The sequence below is a fragment of the Stylophora pistillata genome, chromosome 5 (assembly GCF_964205215.1).
Source record: "Stylophora pistillata chromosome 5, jaStyPist1.2, whole genome shotgun sequence".
Lineage (NCBI taxonomy): Eukaryota > Metazoa > Cnidaria > Anthozoa > Scleractinia > Pocilloporidae > Stylophora > Stylophora pistillata.
The window spans coordinates 20,860,397-20,879,039 of record NC_142523.1 but is presented as its reverse complement, the minus strand read 5'-3'; the positions used below and the strand labels follow the sequence as shown (position 1 = coordinate 20,879,039).

Sequence of the window (18,643 nt, the reverse complement as noted above, 5' to 3'; positions counted from 1 at the left end):
CATTTCATTGAGGGTCTAAATAGGCTTAGCTGTTGGTCGTGAAACAGTCAAAACATTTAGCAGTTATGCGCCGATCAGTTCGAAGCTTCAACACTCCCCCCGGGTAACCCACTAGCTGGGGTGGCGAATTTGAACCGGAAGTGCCAAGTCTTCAGCAGAACACAAGTGTTATATATCTAAATGAGGAGATAGTTTAAGGTTTAAACCTTCAAAATATTAAAATAGTTCTTTTGCAAGCGAATGGCTCAGAGGAAGACGTCAGCAAGGTGTAGGATTTAGCGCTTGTTCATGTGTAGCAAGTAACGGTCGCTAATTTGGCCTTTTTACAAATAAAATGGCATTTGCACTCAATTTTTGCCTGGGTGGGGGGGGGGAGGGGGAACTTGAACAAGCCACTCTTCAAAAGTTCAAATGTCTGGGGGGTCGCTCTGTGGAATGTTGAAACTTCGAATTGATCGACGCAGTAGACGTAAAATTGCGAAGTTTTAACTGCTAATCGTAAAAACAGTAATCGTAACATTTATTTGCCTTAACCGTTAGCCGTAAAATGGCTAAAAATTTTAACTGTTAGTCATAAAAGCCATCGTCCCATTGAGAACCTCTGAGTTGTCCTTCAGTTCGCGGATGGCGTCCTCTTTCTACAAGCTAGCAAATGAATAGTTCTGAGCTTTAATAAGTGGCTCATGGTTCTTGGGGTGCAGTGTGCGCTGGCCAGTTTCCAAAATCAAATGTCACGTTGTAGCCCAACAGTATAGACCACTTTCATAAATGGCTGCCGGATTAATATTCTATTGTTTAAATTTAAATTAGCCCTACTGGCCTCGTTCTCCAGTACAAAATTCAAAAGAATACTTTATCTCAAGCGAGGCCAGTAGGGCTAATTTAAATTTAAACAAAATGATATTTATACGGCTGTCATTTATGAAAGTGGTCTATAAACGGAGCCTATTTAGAATTCTAACATAACCAAAGTAAAGCGCGCGCTGTGATTGGTCAATTTAGCGTTCTCCATTTGCCCATGGGTGTACGCTGCTGATGTGAGCAAATGCAAAGACTATTTTTCCGCGCGCGCTTGTTTTTTCTGGTCATGTAAGACTTGTTAAATAAAAGGGAACTCTTTAGCTACAATGCATCAATGTTATGTTATAAAACAAATGGTAAACACCACAGCGTACACTATTGAGTTATGGATGCACTTGGGAGGTTTGCTAAGCACTCAAGAAGCTAGAGTCGCTCTCGGCTATCGCCTTGAGCGACTCTTACGCTTCTTTCGTGCTTAGCAACCTCCCGCGTACATCCATAACTCAATAGTGTACGCTGTGGTGTTTACCATTTGTTAAACTTTGACAAAGCCGTTATTTCGCACCCATTTCCTGGCCTGGTGAGGAGATTCACTGGTATTTTCACCGCCGAACAAATGTTTGAAGAAACAGGTCATGAACTGTTCCGTGGCTGCGTCGTCCAAGGTCCACCGTGCCGCTAGCACTGGGCGTGCATCAGATCCTAAGAACGCTCGAGCAATTCCAATAACTCCCTCGGTTCTAATCTATCCACGAGCACTGTGACAGCTAACTACCACCAGTTTAGCTCGTAGCCGAGTTTTTGATATATCTGCCATCTTCAAAAGGTAATGTTCTTAGTCTTGTGGAAAAGAGGGTATGGGGTGCTAAGGAGAAAGGGCCATCTTCCCTCTTTCGGCATCACCATGGGCAGCAATTTGTATCAGACTCACTGACTTTATCGCTTGAAGCACATCATGCTTTGTCGCGGCTTCTCCGATCCAAGGTGTTACGCCCAGAAGTCCTCCCATCATTGCTGCTTCCTTTCTTGTACGCGGCAATGCTGTTATGTTCTTGCGCCTTCCCTTGTAAAGGACTCCGCTAACCACAGGGTAACCCACTATCAGTGCCCCAGAGGGAATGTGATAGTCTGCGAGACTGTCTTGAACAAGCTAGAGAGTGGTTAAAGAGGGAACGATTCGTATCCTGAATTTGTCCGATAAAAACGTGCCTTCTTCGTCAGCCAAGGATGCAAATGGAACTTGGTACACAATTATGATCACGGTAAACTGACTGCAGGACCGATGAGCATATGTTGTAACACAAGTGAAGGCTTGTTTTGAATTCTTTAGCATCATAGTCACGCAGCTAGGATCGCGCTGTTGTCGTAGTGAAGTGACATCAGTTCGGTGTCATCTGAAGATCGATCTTCGCAATTCTGTTCAGGCAAAATGGCGAGGCTGCAGAAGCTCTCTTTGAAAAACTCTTCTAAATCAGGGACTAATCCGGTTACATTATTTGCGTCCAGGCTCACTTTCTTTTCTGAAAAGTGAATATCCGCCGTTTTTTTGAGAATCGAAAACCGTACGTCATCTTTACCAACCGAGATCTACAGGCATGCGCAGTCTGCCTTTCTAGTGATAATCTCTTGAATGCCATACCAAGATTGTGGATTGCCCGTGAACTGCTCTTGAACAGAGTACCGAGCGGCCATCAAGTCGGCTAGGCCTCTTGCCCGTCTCAGCTCTTCGACACAAAGCGCGTCTTGAGATTTTCTGGTGGAAGAAAGCAACGTACTAAACAATATGTAGGGATAGGTGCCGTACTTCTCTAAAAGGGATATTTGAGACTGATCGTTGCCTTTAAGAAAACCTCGCAAAGTGTCAAATTTTTCGACCCTCTGAAAAAGATACGGAAAGGTTTCTTCAAGATGAGACTGTGATACCTTTATCAACGATGGACTGCAAAGGCATTGAAACTCTTTCAAGTTGTTTCCAATATCCCTGCTAAATAGTAGAGCCTTCTTGAGGTATTATCCCGCCATGTCATATTTACCAATGACTCGAAACACAATCCTAAATGTTGGTAATTGGTGACCACTCCTCCTCTCGCACCGATTTCTGTGTTAATTTTAAGGGAATTCTTGTGATATTCTTGAGCCTTGTCATATGAACCTCACCGATGAGAAATTATCCCGAAGTATCCGTAATGCACTGCTTCTCCCTTTCTGTCGCCAATCTTAATCCTCTCTAATTGCCATTGACTTCTTTAGCCTTTGCATACTTCCCAAGCGAGGGAAACAAAGCTGCCAGGTTTCCATAACTAATTGATTCTCCTCTTCTGTCACCATGCTTTCCCTAAATACTATATAGCCTCGCTGTAATGACCAAGGCATTTTAACAATGCACCAAGGTTTCCGTAGCTCGTTGCTTCTCCATTTCTATCGCCAATTTCTATTTTGATAGGTAGCGCTTTTTCCTGATACTCTCGGGCCTTGTCATACTGACCAAGGAACAATGTTCCTGGGTTTCCATAATCGGTTGCTTCTACTTTTCTGTCGCCAATTTCCAATTCGATAGCGAGTGCTTTATCCTGATATTCACGGGCCTTGTCTTATCGACCAAGCGATTGGAACAATGTTCTTTGGTTTCCGTAGCTTGTTGCTTCTCCATCCCAGTCGCCAATTTCCATTTCGATGGCGAGTGCTTTCTCGTGATATTCTCGGGCCTTGTCCTACTGACTAAGTATTTGAAACACAATGCTCCTAGAATTCCGTAGCTTGTTCTTTCCTTAGTGTCACCACTGATTTCCAATTTCATAGCGTGCGCTTTCTCGTAATATTCTCTGGCCTCGTCCTACTGACTAAGTGATTTAACCAATATTCCCAGGTTTCTGTAGATTGTTGCTTGTTCATTTCTGTCGCCAATTTCCAATTTTATAGCGTGTGCTTTCTCGTGATATTCTCGGACCTTGTCATATAGAGCAAGCGAATGAAACAATGTGCCTAGGTTTTCATAGATTGTTGCTTGTGCATTTCTGTCACCAAGTTCTATTTTGATAACGAGTGCTTTCCCATGATATTTTTGGCTTTGTCATGTTTTAAACGAAACCAAAAGATTATAATCTCTTGTAGACATAGAACACAGGCCAGAAAAGAAACTATAAACCGTTAGATCCTCGTTATTATCTGAGTCCAAAACAATTATGTCAAAAATATAATTAATGTAATTGATTGAACCTTGGCAACGAAAATAACATTAAAAAAAGTAAGCGCTCATGAGCAGATGGCTTTATTATCCTTAGGGGGGGGGGGGGGGGGCAATTTACTGACGCCAGTAAAATAAGAATTTGTTTTCTGCCCGCAATCCTTGGTTCTTATTCATATGATAAATTATAAATGTATCGATTGAAGATTCCCTTGCGCGTTTTTCGCGGAACGGTACATTTACGAGACACTTACATGTAGCGCTTTACTCTTACACGCGTAAGATTTCTGGAGTAAGTGCAATCATCAATCATCAATGATAACGTTTTACTTAGGGAAAGAAAGCGTGTTAATCTTTCTTTCAGAGGAAAATTCTTTCTGAATTGCACTTCATTATCCATTTCCTAGACAGGTGTTTCTGTTAAGTGATAGACAATGGAAGTAATTCGCCCTCAACTAAAGGAACTCGTTGAGAAAACGGAAAAGCGAAAAAAAAAAAAGAAAAAAGTGATATATTGCATCAACAGTGCCTAGTAAAACGTTACAGAAACTTCATAATAAATGTCAGCTACAGCGTCCAATAAACTGTCTGTTTGCATTTATTTTCTTTAACGTTTGCACATAACTGCAAAATAAATTTTATCCCTTTTTCCGTTAGTCCTTTTCTGGTAAGTTCGAAAGGAGATTTGAACTGCGGAAACAAAACCTTTGACAATGAATTTTTCGAAGAAAGCGCGTGCGAGATGTTGTGTTTTGTTTTGACAAAACTGTTTTCCTATTGGTTAATTTGTGGGTGACGTAAATGCCATTATGACCAAAACAGAAACAACTCGCGCGTGACAGGAAATTTATGGGAGACAAAGTCGATTTGCGGTGCCAACCGTGGCCTTTTCCTTCGCCAATGTTTTTATTATGTAGGTGATTTCGATGGCAGGATCCACGTTAGAAGAAGGAGCTCAGAAACACCAGAAGGTTTACAGCTTTTTGAAGCGCGTGCTGCCTCAAGACCGTTACGAAGGCATTCGAGTGATCGAACCATGCGTTGTTGTTGCAGATGGTTTTAAAAAGACTTTTCAATTCGCTGTTCTCGGCGACGAAATGCTTTACATCACTGAAAATCCTCCGAGGACCTCGAAAGATATCAGGCTACGTGTGGATTTAGCTTGCGTTACATCTGTAAGGCTGGTGAGTGCTATTGAAACTATCTCTGTTTGACTAATTGTCATTATAGTTAAGGACCGGTTTTGTTTGGTAACCGGAATATTTCTTTCGCTAATATTTGTAAAGCTCACTTGCTACACTCGGATGTCATGAATATCGTCTCTTTCGGAGATCTCCTTTATATCTCGTCCGATATCCCTAAAACAACCACAGACATAGTATTGAGTCATCAAAAGAGCGATTCGTAAAAATCACAATGGTGTTGAAATTCAAGCGATCGCCAGAAGTTTGATTTCGCTGTGTTAGGTGTAATGTTATAAAGTACCTTTTGACAAATAAACGTAAGTAACAGTTACTGTTCTTTTATCGGCCATGGTTAAGGCATTCAAGTTTGCGACTTTGTGTTGAAATATCAGCTATTTAAAAAGATGGATGCTCCATAATTATTGTAATCTCATTATTAATCTAATGTGCAAATTTCGCTGATTGTTTATGTACTTGTCTGATAATCTCATGGGAAATATAGTCAATATTGTTGAATAGTTTGGCATGACGTCTTTCGCGAAATTTCCAAAATGAAAATCCATTTTCTATCTGTCGGTAATGATAACAATTTATCGTTTCAATTCATATAAAATTTCTTGTCAGTGTTATCGTTTCAAAACAAACAGTTTTAAGGTTGTACTTTGATGAGTGGTACTTGAAGATTAGGAGAGATTTGGTGATGTATTGGTAAGGGGACTGGGCTCTAAGTGTAGGGTCTACTCAAGCCTGCCAGAATTATTGTGCTGGGTCTGGGTCTTACTGAGGTTCAGGGGGAACTTGACAAAATGTTGTAGGGGTAGGGTGGGTGTGAGTAACCTACAGTAGACTAGCATCCCACATGGGGAAGAAGTATTAGTCCTAGTGGCTCCATTCAATGTTTGACAAAGAAAACTTTGGCACTATGGGCTCCTAGAGTTGTGAGCAGACTTCTACCACCTGTTATGCTTTTTTAATCAGAAAATTGATATCTATAAAGTGAAATAACAGTCCATAAAATTTTCTGGTATGATCAGCTCTTGAAGAATCCAACAAAAGTGCTTAATACAGATTTTCTTTTGGTATTTCCTATATCTGAGTAACCTGAGATACACTTTTTATTTCTTATGCAAAAATTATCCACCGTTGGAATTTCTATTTATGTCTCTCAAGATGATTGCAAATCCCAAGAGAAAACAAAAAACAATGCTTTTGAATAATTGTGAGTGATGATGGACTATTCTAAATAAGTGATAAAAGAATCCTTGAAATTGTTGGTCAGAAAACAGGCTTTTTTAAAAAAATAAACTGATTATTCTTTAAACAACAACAAACATATGAAACATATGTGTGAACTGCGGTTATGAGACGTATATGAGAACGATCCTTCGCAGTAAAGCACTATTTGAGCAATAGTGGAAATAAGACCTGAAAAAAATTTCAGGCCTGTACGGGATTCGAACCACTGACCTCTGCGATACTAGTGCAGCGCTCTACCAATTGAGCTAACAAGCCAACTGGGAGCAGGCCATCAAATTAATTCGATATAAACCCGTAGATGATAAATCAAACAACAACAAACATATGAAACATATGTGTGAACTGCGGTTCACACTGATTATTCTTTAATACATAATCATTTTTCTTCCAGATTCATGATGTTGCAGAATTTCTTGGAGGAGATCTGAAGACCAAAAACCAACACATTCTGATAGTTTACAAAAAGATTTTTAAGCAAATGGGATCAAGCCAATCAATAGCCATTTCACCTAATGAAAACAATTCAGCATTAAAGTTAGCTCTACAATCATCTTCCATTCTCAGTACTTCTCCAGTTTTAAGAGTGGATTCAACACCCCAAGTGGTAGGTAACCTTAAATCTGAGACCTCTATGGGACGTGTAGAAAGCCAGCCAGTCACAATGCAGTATCTGTCAGTACAGACAAACAGACTTCATTTAAGCGCCTCAGACCCTGATCTCCGACTTCTGAGGCATGAATGCAGCAGCAAATTGTATTCAGGGTCAGCTAGTAATATTGGAGCTGTTTCTGCATCTCCTCGGAGCAGGCGACCCCTTCCGCCACCTCCTCCTGGTCATGAAACAATGATCGTGCAGTCTAGCTCAAGCGCAAGACTGAGATCAGGAAGTGTTGGTCAGCAACGAAGAAAGAAACTGTCAGCTTCACAGCAGAAAAGAACTAACAATGACTATGATGAATTAAATTGTAGCTCTAGCAGTAGTGAACTTGAAATTTCTTACCAGCATTCATCAACTAGTTTAAACAGACAAAAGTCAGTGGATTCTAGTGGTCCATATGGGAGGGGTCGTTATGGAAGTGACAGTAATGGCTCTGTAGACAGTGGGGAAGAGTTGGACTATAATTCTGATGATGGAGGCAATGATTCTGCTGACAAGAAACTTGAATTGATGGAAATAGACTTATACATCCTCTCAGAAAAATCACCAATGTATATGCATCTTAAAAGCACCTGGAACAATTGCATTTTGGTAAGTTCTTTCTTTTTTCCATTTTAGTAAGCTGTGTGTGTGTGTGCATCGTGTGTGTTAACAACTACATGCTGACATTTACTGTGCAAAACTCTGGAAACAAAAAAATGGGAAAACACAGGTGATCGGCAATTTTATTGTTTCCCAACCATAATTTCCAGATTTTGTGGACATTTCGGGAGATTCACATATATCTGTGATTTGAGGGTACTGATTTTCTAAGCAACTGGAAGACTGGTAGTGGGCCAAAGTTATTGTTGAATTCTTTAACAGTAAAAATTGAAGTTTCCAAATATAGCAAGTGATTGCTGATCATCACAGAAATATGGGATGTGTTGGAGCATCCAGTTTCTACAACCTCTATAATTATGTGTCTGAAAACTTTGGGACAGTTAGGGAACAGTGAAACTGCTAATCATCCGGGGTTTTCCCTAAATGTACATACAGAAAACAGGCTTATCAGCACAGAAAATGCCATTGTGAGCAACCAGTTCAGATTGTTAGATTTTCCCTGCTTTTGGGTCCCCTGTTCTATGTAGAAGCTAGTGTCACGAGACCTGTTTTCCATATTTGGTATAATTGTACATGAGGTTTTCATCGGTGATTAAAAACAGTTCTTACCGACATCTTGGTCTGGGTTACTGTGTTCATGGCCTTGTATTTGGAATACACCTGCACACAGATCATGGCAGTTTGGGCTTCTTCATTAGTTAATTTCGGCAGGGGACGTTAAAGAACCCACATCACGAGATTACTGTGATGTGGTCTGGCCTGTTTACTGGGAAGGGGGGAGGGGGTATCTGTAAAAATTTCTCCGTTATTGTAAACTGCCGCCGGCAGTCTAGCAAAGTCCCCAGTGTTGTCAAGTGCATTAGAGCATTTACATGGAAATGTGCTGTACAAATCGATCTATATTCGCATGAAAGAGCTACACGCTGTACATTGTGTAGTCATAATAAACTAACCCTCGTGTCTCAAGGGCTTACAATAATTTTGAAATTTAGAGCTATAAAGATAAGGGGCCACCAGGTTATTGTGGAGCCATGTTGTTTTGTCAGATTATGTGCAAGACTGGGAACTAATCAGATTATATTTCCTATGACTTTGTGTACAGTGTTGGCATTAGAAAAATTACAGTGCATGAACCTTTCTGCACATTTTGAAAATGAACTTGATTCACACATGTAAAGCAGCTTCTGTAACAGTTTGTTTTCCATTCTTCTTAAAACTGGGAAACAAATTTATGCTGAACAAATTTCAGGGATCAACACTTAATTTTTCAATTTATAAGCCAAGTGACAACTTAGATGTTACAACTGTTTCAGTTTGTTTACAAGCCAAACTGGTGAATGGAAATAAAAAACCACTAGCCAAAACTGAATTTTTGCTAGTCTGTGGTTTAATAAGTTTAAGCTACCATTAATGTTGAGCCCTGAATTTTCTTCAAGAGTCTCAGTCATTGAAGGATTTTCAACTAGGGATTTTGATAAAATGAGGTAATTAAACACTAGCCATGTAAAGGTGTTACACTAGTCAGGTGTTTTGGTTGGCTTAACCAGCAGTGTTTTTACTAGTTTCAAGTGATGAGCAGACAGGACATGTGAATCTTGTGGTCAAAACTTAGGTCCACAGAAAGAAATCTCTCGTACATGATACCTGTGTTATACACTTGTAATGTCAATAACTTTAGCAGTAATTGATTATAAAGTTTGATTGCCTCTCTCTTCAGAAATCTACACTCCATCACGGTCGAAGGAGTTCCACACCAACTTCACCCACTGGATCAAACAAAGTTGACAAGTAAGTATTACATACATTAACAAAATAGTGGGCAAAATTACTGAATGCTGATTGGTCAATGAAGACGGTATTTTTTCTTAATTTTGCTTGAGAAGAGGGCAAAATTACTAGTTCATGATTGGCACTCAGGTTACCTAGCAACAGCTTATGCTATCGAAAAGTTGTTGCTGAAGATTTTCTGTGACAATGGTGCGTGTCACGTTTCGAGATAGTTCAGGAGGAATATATCGAAGAATTAAAAGACGAGTGAAAACGAAAACACGAGGAAAAGCACGGAGTACTAAAAGAACGTTTTTAAAAAGTGGGCGAATGAAAGAAACTTCCAAGATTTAAAAGAGTACAAGAGCGATGTCCTCGACTAAAAGCTGGTGCAGCTTTATGCTGAGTTACGAAAAGAAAACGGGGATGAATATGAGCCCAACTGCCTGAAAGTAATGCAGGCATCACTGGGGAGATATCTAAAATCAAAAGCCTATCCAAAGTCCTGGTATCTTTGTGCAAAAATAAAATTTCATTCAGCTCATTCGTGCGTTTGTGGACATTGATTCTCTGTCAACTTTAAATGGCTTCCGTGATTACTGAAGAGCGCATTCAGAAATTCAGTAATTTTCCCCTTAATTTCATTAACAAGTAATCGCAATTGGTCCTCGTAAAATTAAGGATTACATCACTTGTGCAGTTTTCAGAAGTTGCTGAAAACGCACGTGATATTAATCCTTTATTTTACTCGGCCCCATGCGATTACCTATACCCATGAACACACTAAAATTCAAAATTTGGAGACAGATTAGGTCTGTCAAATAAATGCAACTTGGTTAAACCACTGGTTGATTGTTGATTTTCCTTTTATGCAATTGATTCTGAGGTATTCTATTTACAGGTATTTGTCGTATGAGTTCTGTCTTTTTTTTATGTCCAACTCTGTTCTCTTTTTCATTTGAGTCTAATTATGTAAAAAATCTCCTCAGGAAACACTTTACTAATATTGATAGCAGATACATTTTTATAACTAATGCTTTGCAGCTGTGTTGCCTAACCTCAGGTCATTGTCCAGTTTGAAGAGAACACGACTTATGTGGAGCAAACAGTCTACAGCCAAAAAAACAATTATAAATCGAGGGCTCGTGGCTACTGAATATTAGTTAGATTTGAGTCCTTTATGTTATTCTCATATTTTGTTTTTTTCAGTTCGCAGTTATTGCACTTGTTTAATCAGCTGAAGACAGAAATCCTTCAATCGCATATCATGGAGAAGACATTTATTCTCATCCAAGAGCTTTTTACGGCAGCAGAGAAGAGTTTTAACTTAAAAAAATACTTTTGGAAGGTACACTGTACACTACCACTTAGATATAAGTTAACAACGCAGATATATTTCATATGCTCCGATGCACGGTAGTCAGACGTGCACCTACGAGTTTTTTTTTTTTTTTTTTGCTTGCGCGGACGAAATCAAATGCGCGACTTTGTTGTTCAGAGCTATAAGTTTCCTTTATGTTACATTGTTGTGTAAAACAAAGAACTTTTCGGCTTGAAAAAGGAATAAATCAACAATGGAAAATTTACACGTCAGTCAAAAAAGCTATCATGCTACACGTACATATGTCGCATCGCTGTGCAAATTTATCGAATAACGAGCAGTAGCAATAGATTTGCTTGATCTGAGCTGTTGATGAATCGGACAGAAAGGAAAATGTTACTCATAAAAGGCATTGAAGCACGTGTACCATTTAGGGAATACCCACTAATATGCTTCCCAATTTGTTCATTGCGATAGCACTCCCTTGAATGTTTACGCACCAGACTGTAAACAATAAAGTTGACATTGAAGGTAGTCTCAATGACAGGCCAGTGTTTTAACTTATGACTTTGCTTTCAGTTGACAGTATAAGGGGGCACTGTGCTGCCCGACCATTAGAGAAGAGTATTTTGTAACACGTGGTGCAAACTAACCCATTATATGGCTGGAATAGCATCCAATATGGTGACGGTGGAACATAATCCTCTTCTCTGATTGGTTTTGCAGCATAGTGCCCCCCTTACACTACTTCTTTTATGGTTTCCTATCTGGATCCTTGGCTTCAAATATTGATTGCAGTTCAATTTAAGTCAGCAGATCTCTTTGTGTTCATGGTGGGTCAACTACAGCTGCAGTACATGCCTCAATCCCGCAGCCAATCATCGCGAAAGAAAGGATACAATAGAGAGGACGAACTTGAGTAAGTGTTATTTTCATATCACCCATGTTGCTCTGTGCAACATTTTGAAAATAGAATAATTACTCAGATGATGAAAGAGATTTTTGCGCTCTGATTAGTCAGGGTTTGTGATCTATCTCGCTATAATCACCTCCCACGTGACAATTATGGCAGATGCGCTACATTTCAAAATGGCTGGCTCTCGCTTGTCAATGTTACTATAAGAAGGTGATGAACTCGACAAAGGAACCTTGCGAAGAGCACAAAAGATGCTACTTACAGTTTGACTTAAAACTTTTAAAAGGTGAAGTGTAGGATATCATGAGGGTAGTGCATATTGAATCCAATAAGCCTGGGAAAACTGGTTGCGGCAAATGAAAAGTATCCCTATGAGGGCTGCATGAAATTATGCGAGCAGGGGTTGGAAAAGCGAGCTGGAACTAAAACTAGAAAGATACAGGATTCGTACGCGTCTTAAAAACCCTTGAACACCTTTGAATTTCAGGAGGCCGATATCAAGGCCTTGAAAGTACTTGAATTTCGTTTTGGGTCCTTGAAAGTCCTTGATTTTTTTATTGAACAACATCGAAAAATATCTGCTTTTGTTTTGCACCATCGGTAAACCCAAAACACAGATGTTAACAGAAACATTTTTCTTGGTTTTGAGGTAAAATTGTCATTACAAAAAGTCTTTGAAATTTCAAAGTAGGGTCTTGGAAGGTCCTTGAAAAGTCCTTGAATCTTTGGCCTGAAAAAGTGTACGAGCCCTGAAGATAGAAATAGAGCGACAATCACGTTGATAAAATGTTTGTAGCTGAGTTGGGTCGTGCGGAACAGAAAGTATTTTCTCTCCCGTAACTCACTTCTATTAACGGTTTAATTTCTTTTTTTTTTTTTTGGCAAATTAAATGCGCTTTGCACTGACGGTTTTTATTCTAAGAAATTGGTCAAAGAGGTTCCAGTGGACCCCTTTTTCCAAGTTAAGGGGGGATACGGGGTGTCTAGTCTAGTCTGTAAAGTTGAGACGGCGAGAAAACGAAAAAGACAGCGAATGAGACCATAAGATGTAAAAGAGTTCAAAGTGAGTTTTATTTCTCTGGAAATTATTTTGGGCCCTCAGCAGCTGTTTTATCAATCTTGCTGTCAGTCATACTTACAAATACTTTCTTTCAAAAAAATATTATGCTCATTTAAAATAGTACTTATCCTGGCACAATGATTTGCTCCCAATTGGACGTAAATTTTGTGCGGTAATTTCTTTCCATTTTCGGAAATCCCGCTAATCCCCCTCTGGAACTTTGTACTTTAAGGTTTGGTTGAAATTTCTCTTTTAATCATTTGCAGCTTTGTTGTGGTGTTGTTGCAGACACTTGTATGTCTGTTTCGTGAGACAGACATTCTATCCACACGATTGATGGTCATAAAAGCACACAAGTAAGTTGTTGATGCTGAGGCATCTTTATTATCGTGACTACTTTACAACAACCTTTATCACATTGCTGGAAGATTCCAAGGGCCCTTCAGGCAGGCGCTTAACTCCAGTTTCTGTAGCATGAAGCGACGAGAGTAAAGTGTCTTGGCTAAGAACAACACAATCTTCCTGGCCATGCAGGGCTTGAACCTGGACTGAATATTCGCCGAGCTGAATCTCGCACTTGAAAACACAAACTACTGCCTGCAAGCAGGCTAGTCAAAATATTATTTGTACACAAGTCACTCTGTTAATTGTCCAGACACTGGCTCAGTTGAAGTGCTTTCTTTTTACAGAGGACAAGCTATCAAGGATCTTCTCAAATGCATTGTTCTTCATCCTTTAACCACATCACAGCAACCAGTTGGTATCTCACCTGCAGCTCAACTGTTGTTGTCAGGAGCTGACAAGAACATGTTTACAGTGGGAGATAGGGAACAAGAGGTCGGGTTATTGTTTTCAAATACATCTACAAGGGTGCACTGTTGCTACAGTCCATCCTAGTTGTATCACAAACAAAATAAGCAAAGACACAACTAACGAGTCGTAAGTCTACTAAACTGCGCATGGCCAAACCAACTCGGGCTCAGGCCCCACCCCATAGTGACTCTTGACCTTTTGGGTGATGAAGTGTTAACGAAAAAAAATAAAACATAATGTGTTGCAGATGCTCTTTATCAAAAACCCAGGGACTTCTTGTGTCGTCCTCCATTTATATCCTCCGGGTTCACTTCGTGGTGATTTTGTACGTGGACTCCTCCTGGGTTCTCATTAGAAGGCAGGACCTCCACATCAGCACCAGGATACTTAAGTATCATTGCCTGCTCACTTTTACATGGGACTTAAAGGAATCCAATTCTCGAAATAATTTCTCGCCAAGTAATTCTCGTGAGGATGCCTTGGTACTAAAAAGTGTAATGAGACATTTACTGTTATCACTTACATATATACTATCTGTTTCTTTTCAGACTGATAAACTATTGAGAGAAGTTATGGACAATGCTACTTCGCTTCTGTTTGAACTGATGTGTGCTGTGCATCAGGTTAGGTTTGAATACCATTAACTCATAAGGGTGACTAACATCTCATTTCTCTTGAAACTACCTCCCCTAAATTGAACATTTAGGTGATGAGAATGAAAGAAATGCTCGCTATCAAAAGGACTTCCTGATTGTCAAACAAGTTCTCCTTGCCAGTATCACCGGAGATGTATAGAGAAATGGAGAATATGAATATGGATGTTAAGCGCAGCGTCGTTGGTTAGGATTTTTGTTTCTTTACACGTTTCCTAATCTCATGACAAGGAGAATTTGTTCAACAGTCAAGAGCTTCTTTAGTTGGTGATCATTTCCTACATTCTCGTGAATGTAATATATGACTCAGGGATAGCATCGTAAGGAGAAATCAAGTGCTAGTCACTCATTGTTAACTTTGATGCAGGGTTGACCTTGTAACTCATCCTTACATTCTTACAATGAACAATGGCTAGTGACTGGACTGAATTTATGATAACTTTATGAGATTATGTTTCTTGTTATTTCAGGCCAACTGCTTTTCAGTAGAAGACAATGTTCTAAACATTTTTTGGCTCATGAAGATTGTCGAAGCCCAAGAACAAACAGTGAGTATTTCACTTAAGGACATTAAGTATCTCGCTAGGTCTTTCAAAAATTGCTTGTACATTTGAGGGGTTCATATGACGGTGTTTTAGGTAATTCTGTTTAAATTCGATTTATATGAGCTCAACATGTCAAATTCACAGACAAACCTTCCTTAACCTTTTCACTGCCATGATCTCATTAGTAATTCTCATTACTGTCAGCGAAACAATTCTTATGATGTTTGATCTGAGAATTTGGTATTGGGTCAACTAGTATTTTTGTGTGGCTTACACGAATTGTAAACTGCACTATATCCAAGATTCCTGTTTGGTAGTCTATTTGGTAGACTACAACTCCTTTTCAGTTACTTGTTTGGTCTTGGTTAATTCATCGCAATACTGATATACATGAAAAATTACACTCTTGACTGGTTGAAAACAGCTAGGTGCCTTTTTCATGTATCACTAGTGCAAAACTCAAGTGCAAATGTAAAGTAGGCTAAGAAACAATAGATCACTCTAGAAACCAATCAGATTTATACGAAGTAGGTTGCGCTGATTGATGCACTCAGTAGCTGACCAAAATAAACTTGACTTGGAAAAGACAAATAACCTACAAACTTCAGAACTCAGTTTTACTTTGTTACGTAAACAAATTCATGACTGAATTTTTCAGGCCACTATGGGAGAGGATGCGGACGTTTCTTTCAGTTCCTAAAATCCTCATGTTACCGGTGCAACCTTTGTTATGAAAATGAGACCTCCATAACAAAGTTTGGCCATTAACCTTGAACTTGAAAATGAACATTTCAGTACTACTGTATGCTAGTCATCTTGTTTTATTGATGATCAGGAACAATATTGAAAACTATCTAGTCATAATCAAATATTAGCTCCTCTAGAAGGAACTCATTATGACACCAGACACTAAAAAGCAGCTCAATTTCGTAAGCCAGACATGTACGCTTTGCGGACCTTTTTTTTTTCATTCTCATCACTTGTCTGCTTGATGTTGTAATGATAATGGTAGGGAGAAATTCAGCCTTAGTCACTCATGGCAGTCAAAGGGTTGAGGCAAAATAGAAGCAAACATTCAGGAAAGATTGCTCATTCCAAGCATTATAGAAACACAGAGATTTTAAAGTTTAAATAATTGCAATTCGTTTCAAGATGGCGAAAGGCATTTTTCCTAAACTCTCACCCGCTCTATTCGGACCGTGAAAAAAAAAACAGTTTTCCTTCTTCACAGTGGTGATTGACATGTAGCGCCTATTAATTCAAACTTTAATCCTTTGGTCAATCTGTGTCTGACCACAACGAAAGTGTCTCGCAATTAAATGTTAATGTTTTTCGTTCCATTTTCAGAAATGTTTCGTGCAGAGGATCATGGAACGTTTAACGTTATTAGTATCATCTTCTGGCGGATATCTGTCTCCTGCCGAAGCTGTTCTTCTTTACCGACAACTTTACGTGCTCAAGAATTTTCTGGAATATGGTGCAGTGGTTGCGAATCAAATCCGAGTTGGATACGCAGAAGAATTTAGGTATGATAGTGCAGTAGACTATGAGCAGTCCGTCATTTTCGGTGAAGTACGTAGCACTAGGGGAAAAAAAATGAATGGAGACCCGAGTGGATGTTTTTTTTTTTTTTTTTTTCGACAGTCGCGCGACGGACTTCGCCGAAAAAGCTGGGACTGTTCGTAGTCAATAGTGCTGTTGATTTTGCTTTTAAACACAAAGGCGCGCTATAAAAGGAGCCTCAGGTCCCACTGGACTATTTGTCAATCGACCGTCGTGTGATGTAGAACTCTTAGAGTCAAGTCAGCTTGAGCTACAGCTACTCCAAAGCAGTGAACTGCAGGCGCATTCCTCAAAATTGTTTTATGTCTTCATCGCAAAACAAGAATTTTTGAGATTTGTATTTCCTTTCTCCAATGGAAACTGTCTTTATTTGTGGCGGTAAATTTGAGATCGAAGTTGGTGGTTCGCGCGCGTTACCTCATGCCACCATGCTGGCGGAAGTAAACAATAGATATCCCATTAGCTCTTTTTGTTCGTCTACCAGCATTTGAATTTGACCCGCACATGTCAACGGTGAGTGACAAATGAGCCTAGGTCTTCCCAGGGAAGACTTCCTTATATAGCGCGCCTTCGTGTTTAATTTCTGATCTAGCAAGTTTTGTTTGACCATTTTTGTTGACAAGGTTTTTTTTGTAGTATTGAGAATGAATTGCGAGCGATTCTTTTATGCCATTTTTCCCACAATTGTTCTTGCAGTTGTAATATTTGATATCTTATAGTAAGCGTTTCAAGATACCCTGGAAGGTTCATTAATTTCAAAGGTTTGCAGACGAGGGGAGTGGAATTATTGAAGGGTTTATCAGAGGGGACCCATCGGAGTGGGAGTAATCAAAACTTACTTAATTGTCGTTGGTTAAAAAGCAATCTTAAAAAGAGTAGATGAAAATTAAAACTAAAAAAAAAAAAAAAAAAAAAAACAGAACAAAACAAAAGCAAAAACAAAAAATTAGTTCAAGCAGATTTGTTCTGTAACGCCAACAAGCATAAATGATGAACATTTAAACTGCTGTCGTAGAGTAAATGATGAGGGGCAGAAGAAATAAAAGGGCAAATTAGATAGGTGAACCTTCAAATTTCTGTTGATCATTGCCATCAATATTTTTTGTTGTCTCATAAATGTTGCAGATATTACATCAGAAAGCCAGTGGTAAAGAAGAAACTCTCCACCAAGTTTCCCCTGACAAGTCCCATAATAGAACTACTGGAGAAAGTCACAGATTTTGTGTTAAAACAACCATCACTTAGATGACGATAGAAACATTTCTCGTTCCCTTTATCAAATCTAGTGTCTAGGTATCATATTGAGTTCTTTTTCTCACTAATAGCATTTCAAGAGGTCATTTTATTTAAAATAAGTCATTCTTAAATCAATTTTTGAATTTAAAACTGTTAAACTCTTGGATTTTTTTTGCCGAACGTTTTTTCAAAATCCTGCTCGACCATGCTCCTTTATCCCAAACTTCCCAGTCAGTCATAACGGGCCGTGAACCTTAAAAAACAATTGAGTGTTCTGTAGGTAGCATTTTAGTCGCTTTGAATTCTCTCCTCTGCATGAATAGTCCGCAGACTGTTGCGCAGAGTTGAGCTTAAAACAAATGAAATTTCTTCGAGATACCCCAACTAGGCAAAAAAGGAATAGAAGTCAGCAATTTTGAACAGACTTACAGTTGCTGTGGTTGTTTTCCTTAATAAGTTCTTTTTCATAACGAAAAGATGTAAGTTTACATTGCTTTAACCCCCCCCCCCCCCAAGACAACCTTGGGGGTTCGACTTCATCTCTTCTATTAGTAGTTAATTGGATTTTTTTTACACTCCCTCCCGCCCTGAAGCTTCCTTGACCCCTCATAAGTTATTCGTTTCCTGGTAAAAGATGCCGAAGCAGATTCGCCGTCTTGTTTCGTCTGTCTCTGTGTTGTAGAGTGTGGAAGAGGGTAATCATGATTTCGTCTCGTCAACTAGTTGACGAGAAAGTAGACTGAAAGTGTTATTGCATTACAAAACAGTCTGAGCGGAGTTCCTTTGAACATCAAACAGGATCACGATGATTTTCTTTAACAGTTTAGTTGCCTTAGGTGAGTTAATTTGCATTTACAATCAATTTTCAGTGTATTGCTGTTTTGTGCCGTAAAAGCGTCCAATTTTCAGAATTTAAACACTGGTTTACACCGCTTGAAAACAAATGAGAGAGAGTTTGCAATCGAATCCGTGCCGATATTTGTTTCATTCGTATCAGTCAACCGTCGGTTTCCATACAGTCTCTGTTCGTTAATTTCATTAAAATGGCTACATCCGTGTCTTTTGTTTTTCAAATGTTTGGC

General features: G+C 39.2%; 1 protein-coding gene across 1 annotated transcript; it reads left to right on the top strand.

The window, feature by feature from the left end:
* Positions 1-4,274: 4,274 nt before the first annotated feature.
* Positions 4,275-18,619, top strand: LOC111338873 (uncharacterized protein C12orf56). Its single transcript, XM_088759545.1, has 11 exons — positions 4,275-5,169; positions 6,818-7,675; positions 9,405-9,475; positions 10,664-10,802; positions 11,585-11,694; positions 13,018-13,107; positions 13,441-13,588; positions 14,113-14,187; positions 14,688-14,765; positions 16,110-16,288; positions 17,451-18,619. Exons 1-11 carry the CDS (start codon positions 4,912-4,914, stop codon positions 17,572-17,574), a joined length of 2,130 nt encoding a protein of 709 aa, XP_088615671.1. The 5' UTR covers positions 4,275-4,911; the 3' UTR covers positions 17,575-18,619.
* The last annotated feature ends 24 nt before the right edge of the window (positions 18,620-18,643 follow it).

Bases quoted from the DNA above. Each gene is read 5' to 3' on its own strand.
- LOC111338873 (XM_088759545.1), top strand. From the start codon at position 4,912: ATGGCAGGATCCACGTTAGAAGAAGGAGCTCAGAAACACCAGAAGGTT. The intron at 9,476-10,663 runs GTAAGTATTACA...TGTTTTTTTCAG, and splicing joins GGATCAAACAAAGTTGACAA to TTCGCAGTTATTGCACTTGT. The intron at 14,766-16,109 runs GTGAGTATTTCA...TTCCATTTTCAG, and splicing joins TCGAAGCCCAAGAACAAACA to AAATGTTTCGTGCAGAGGAT.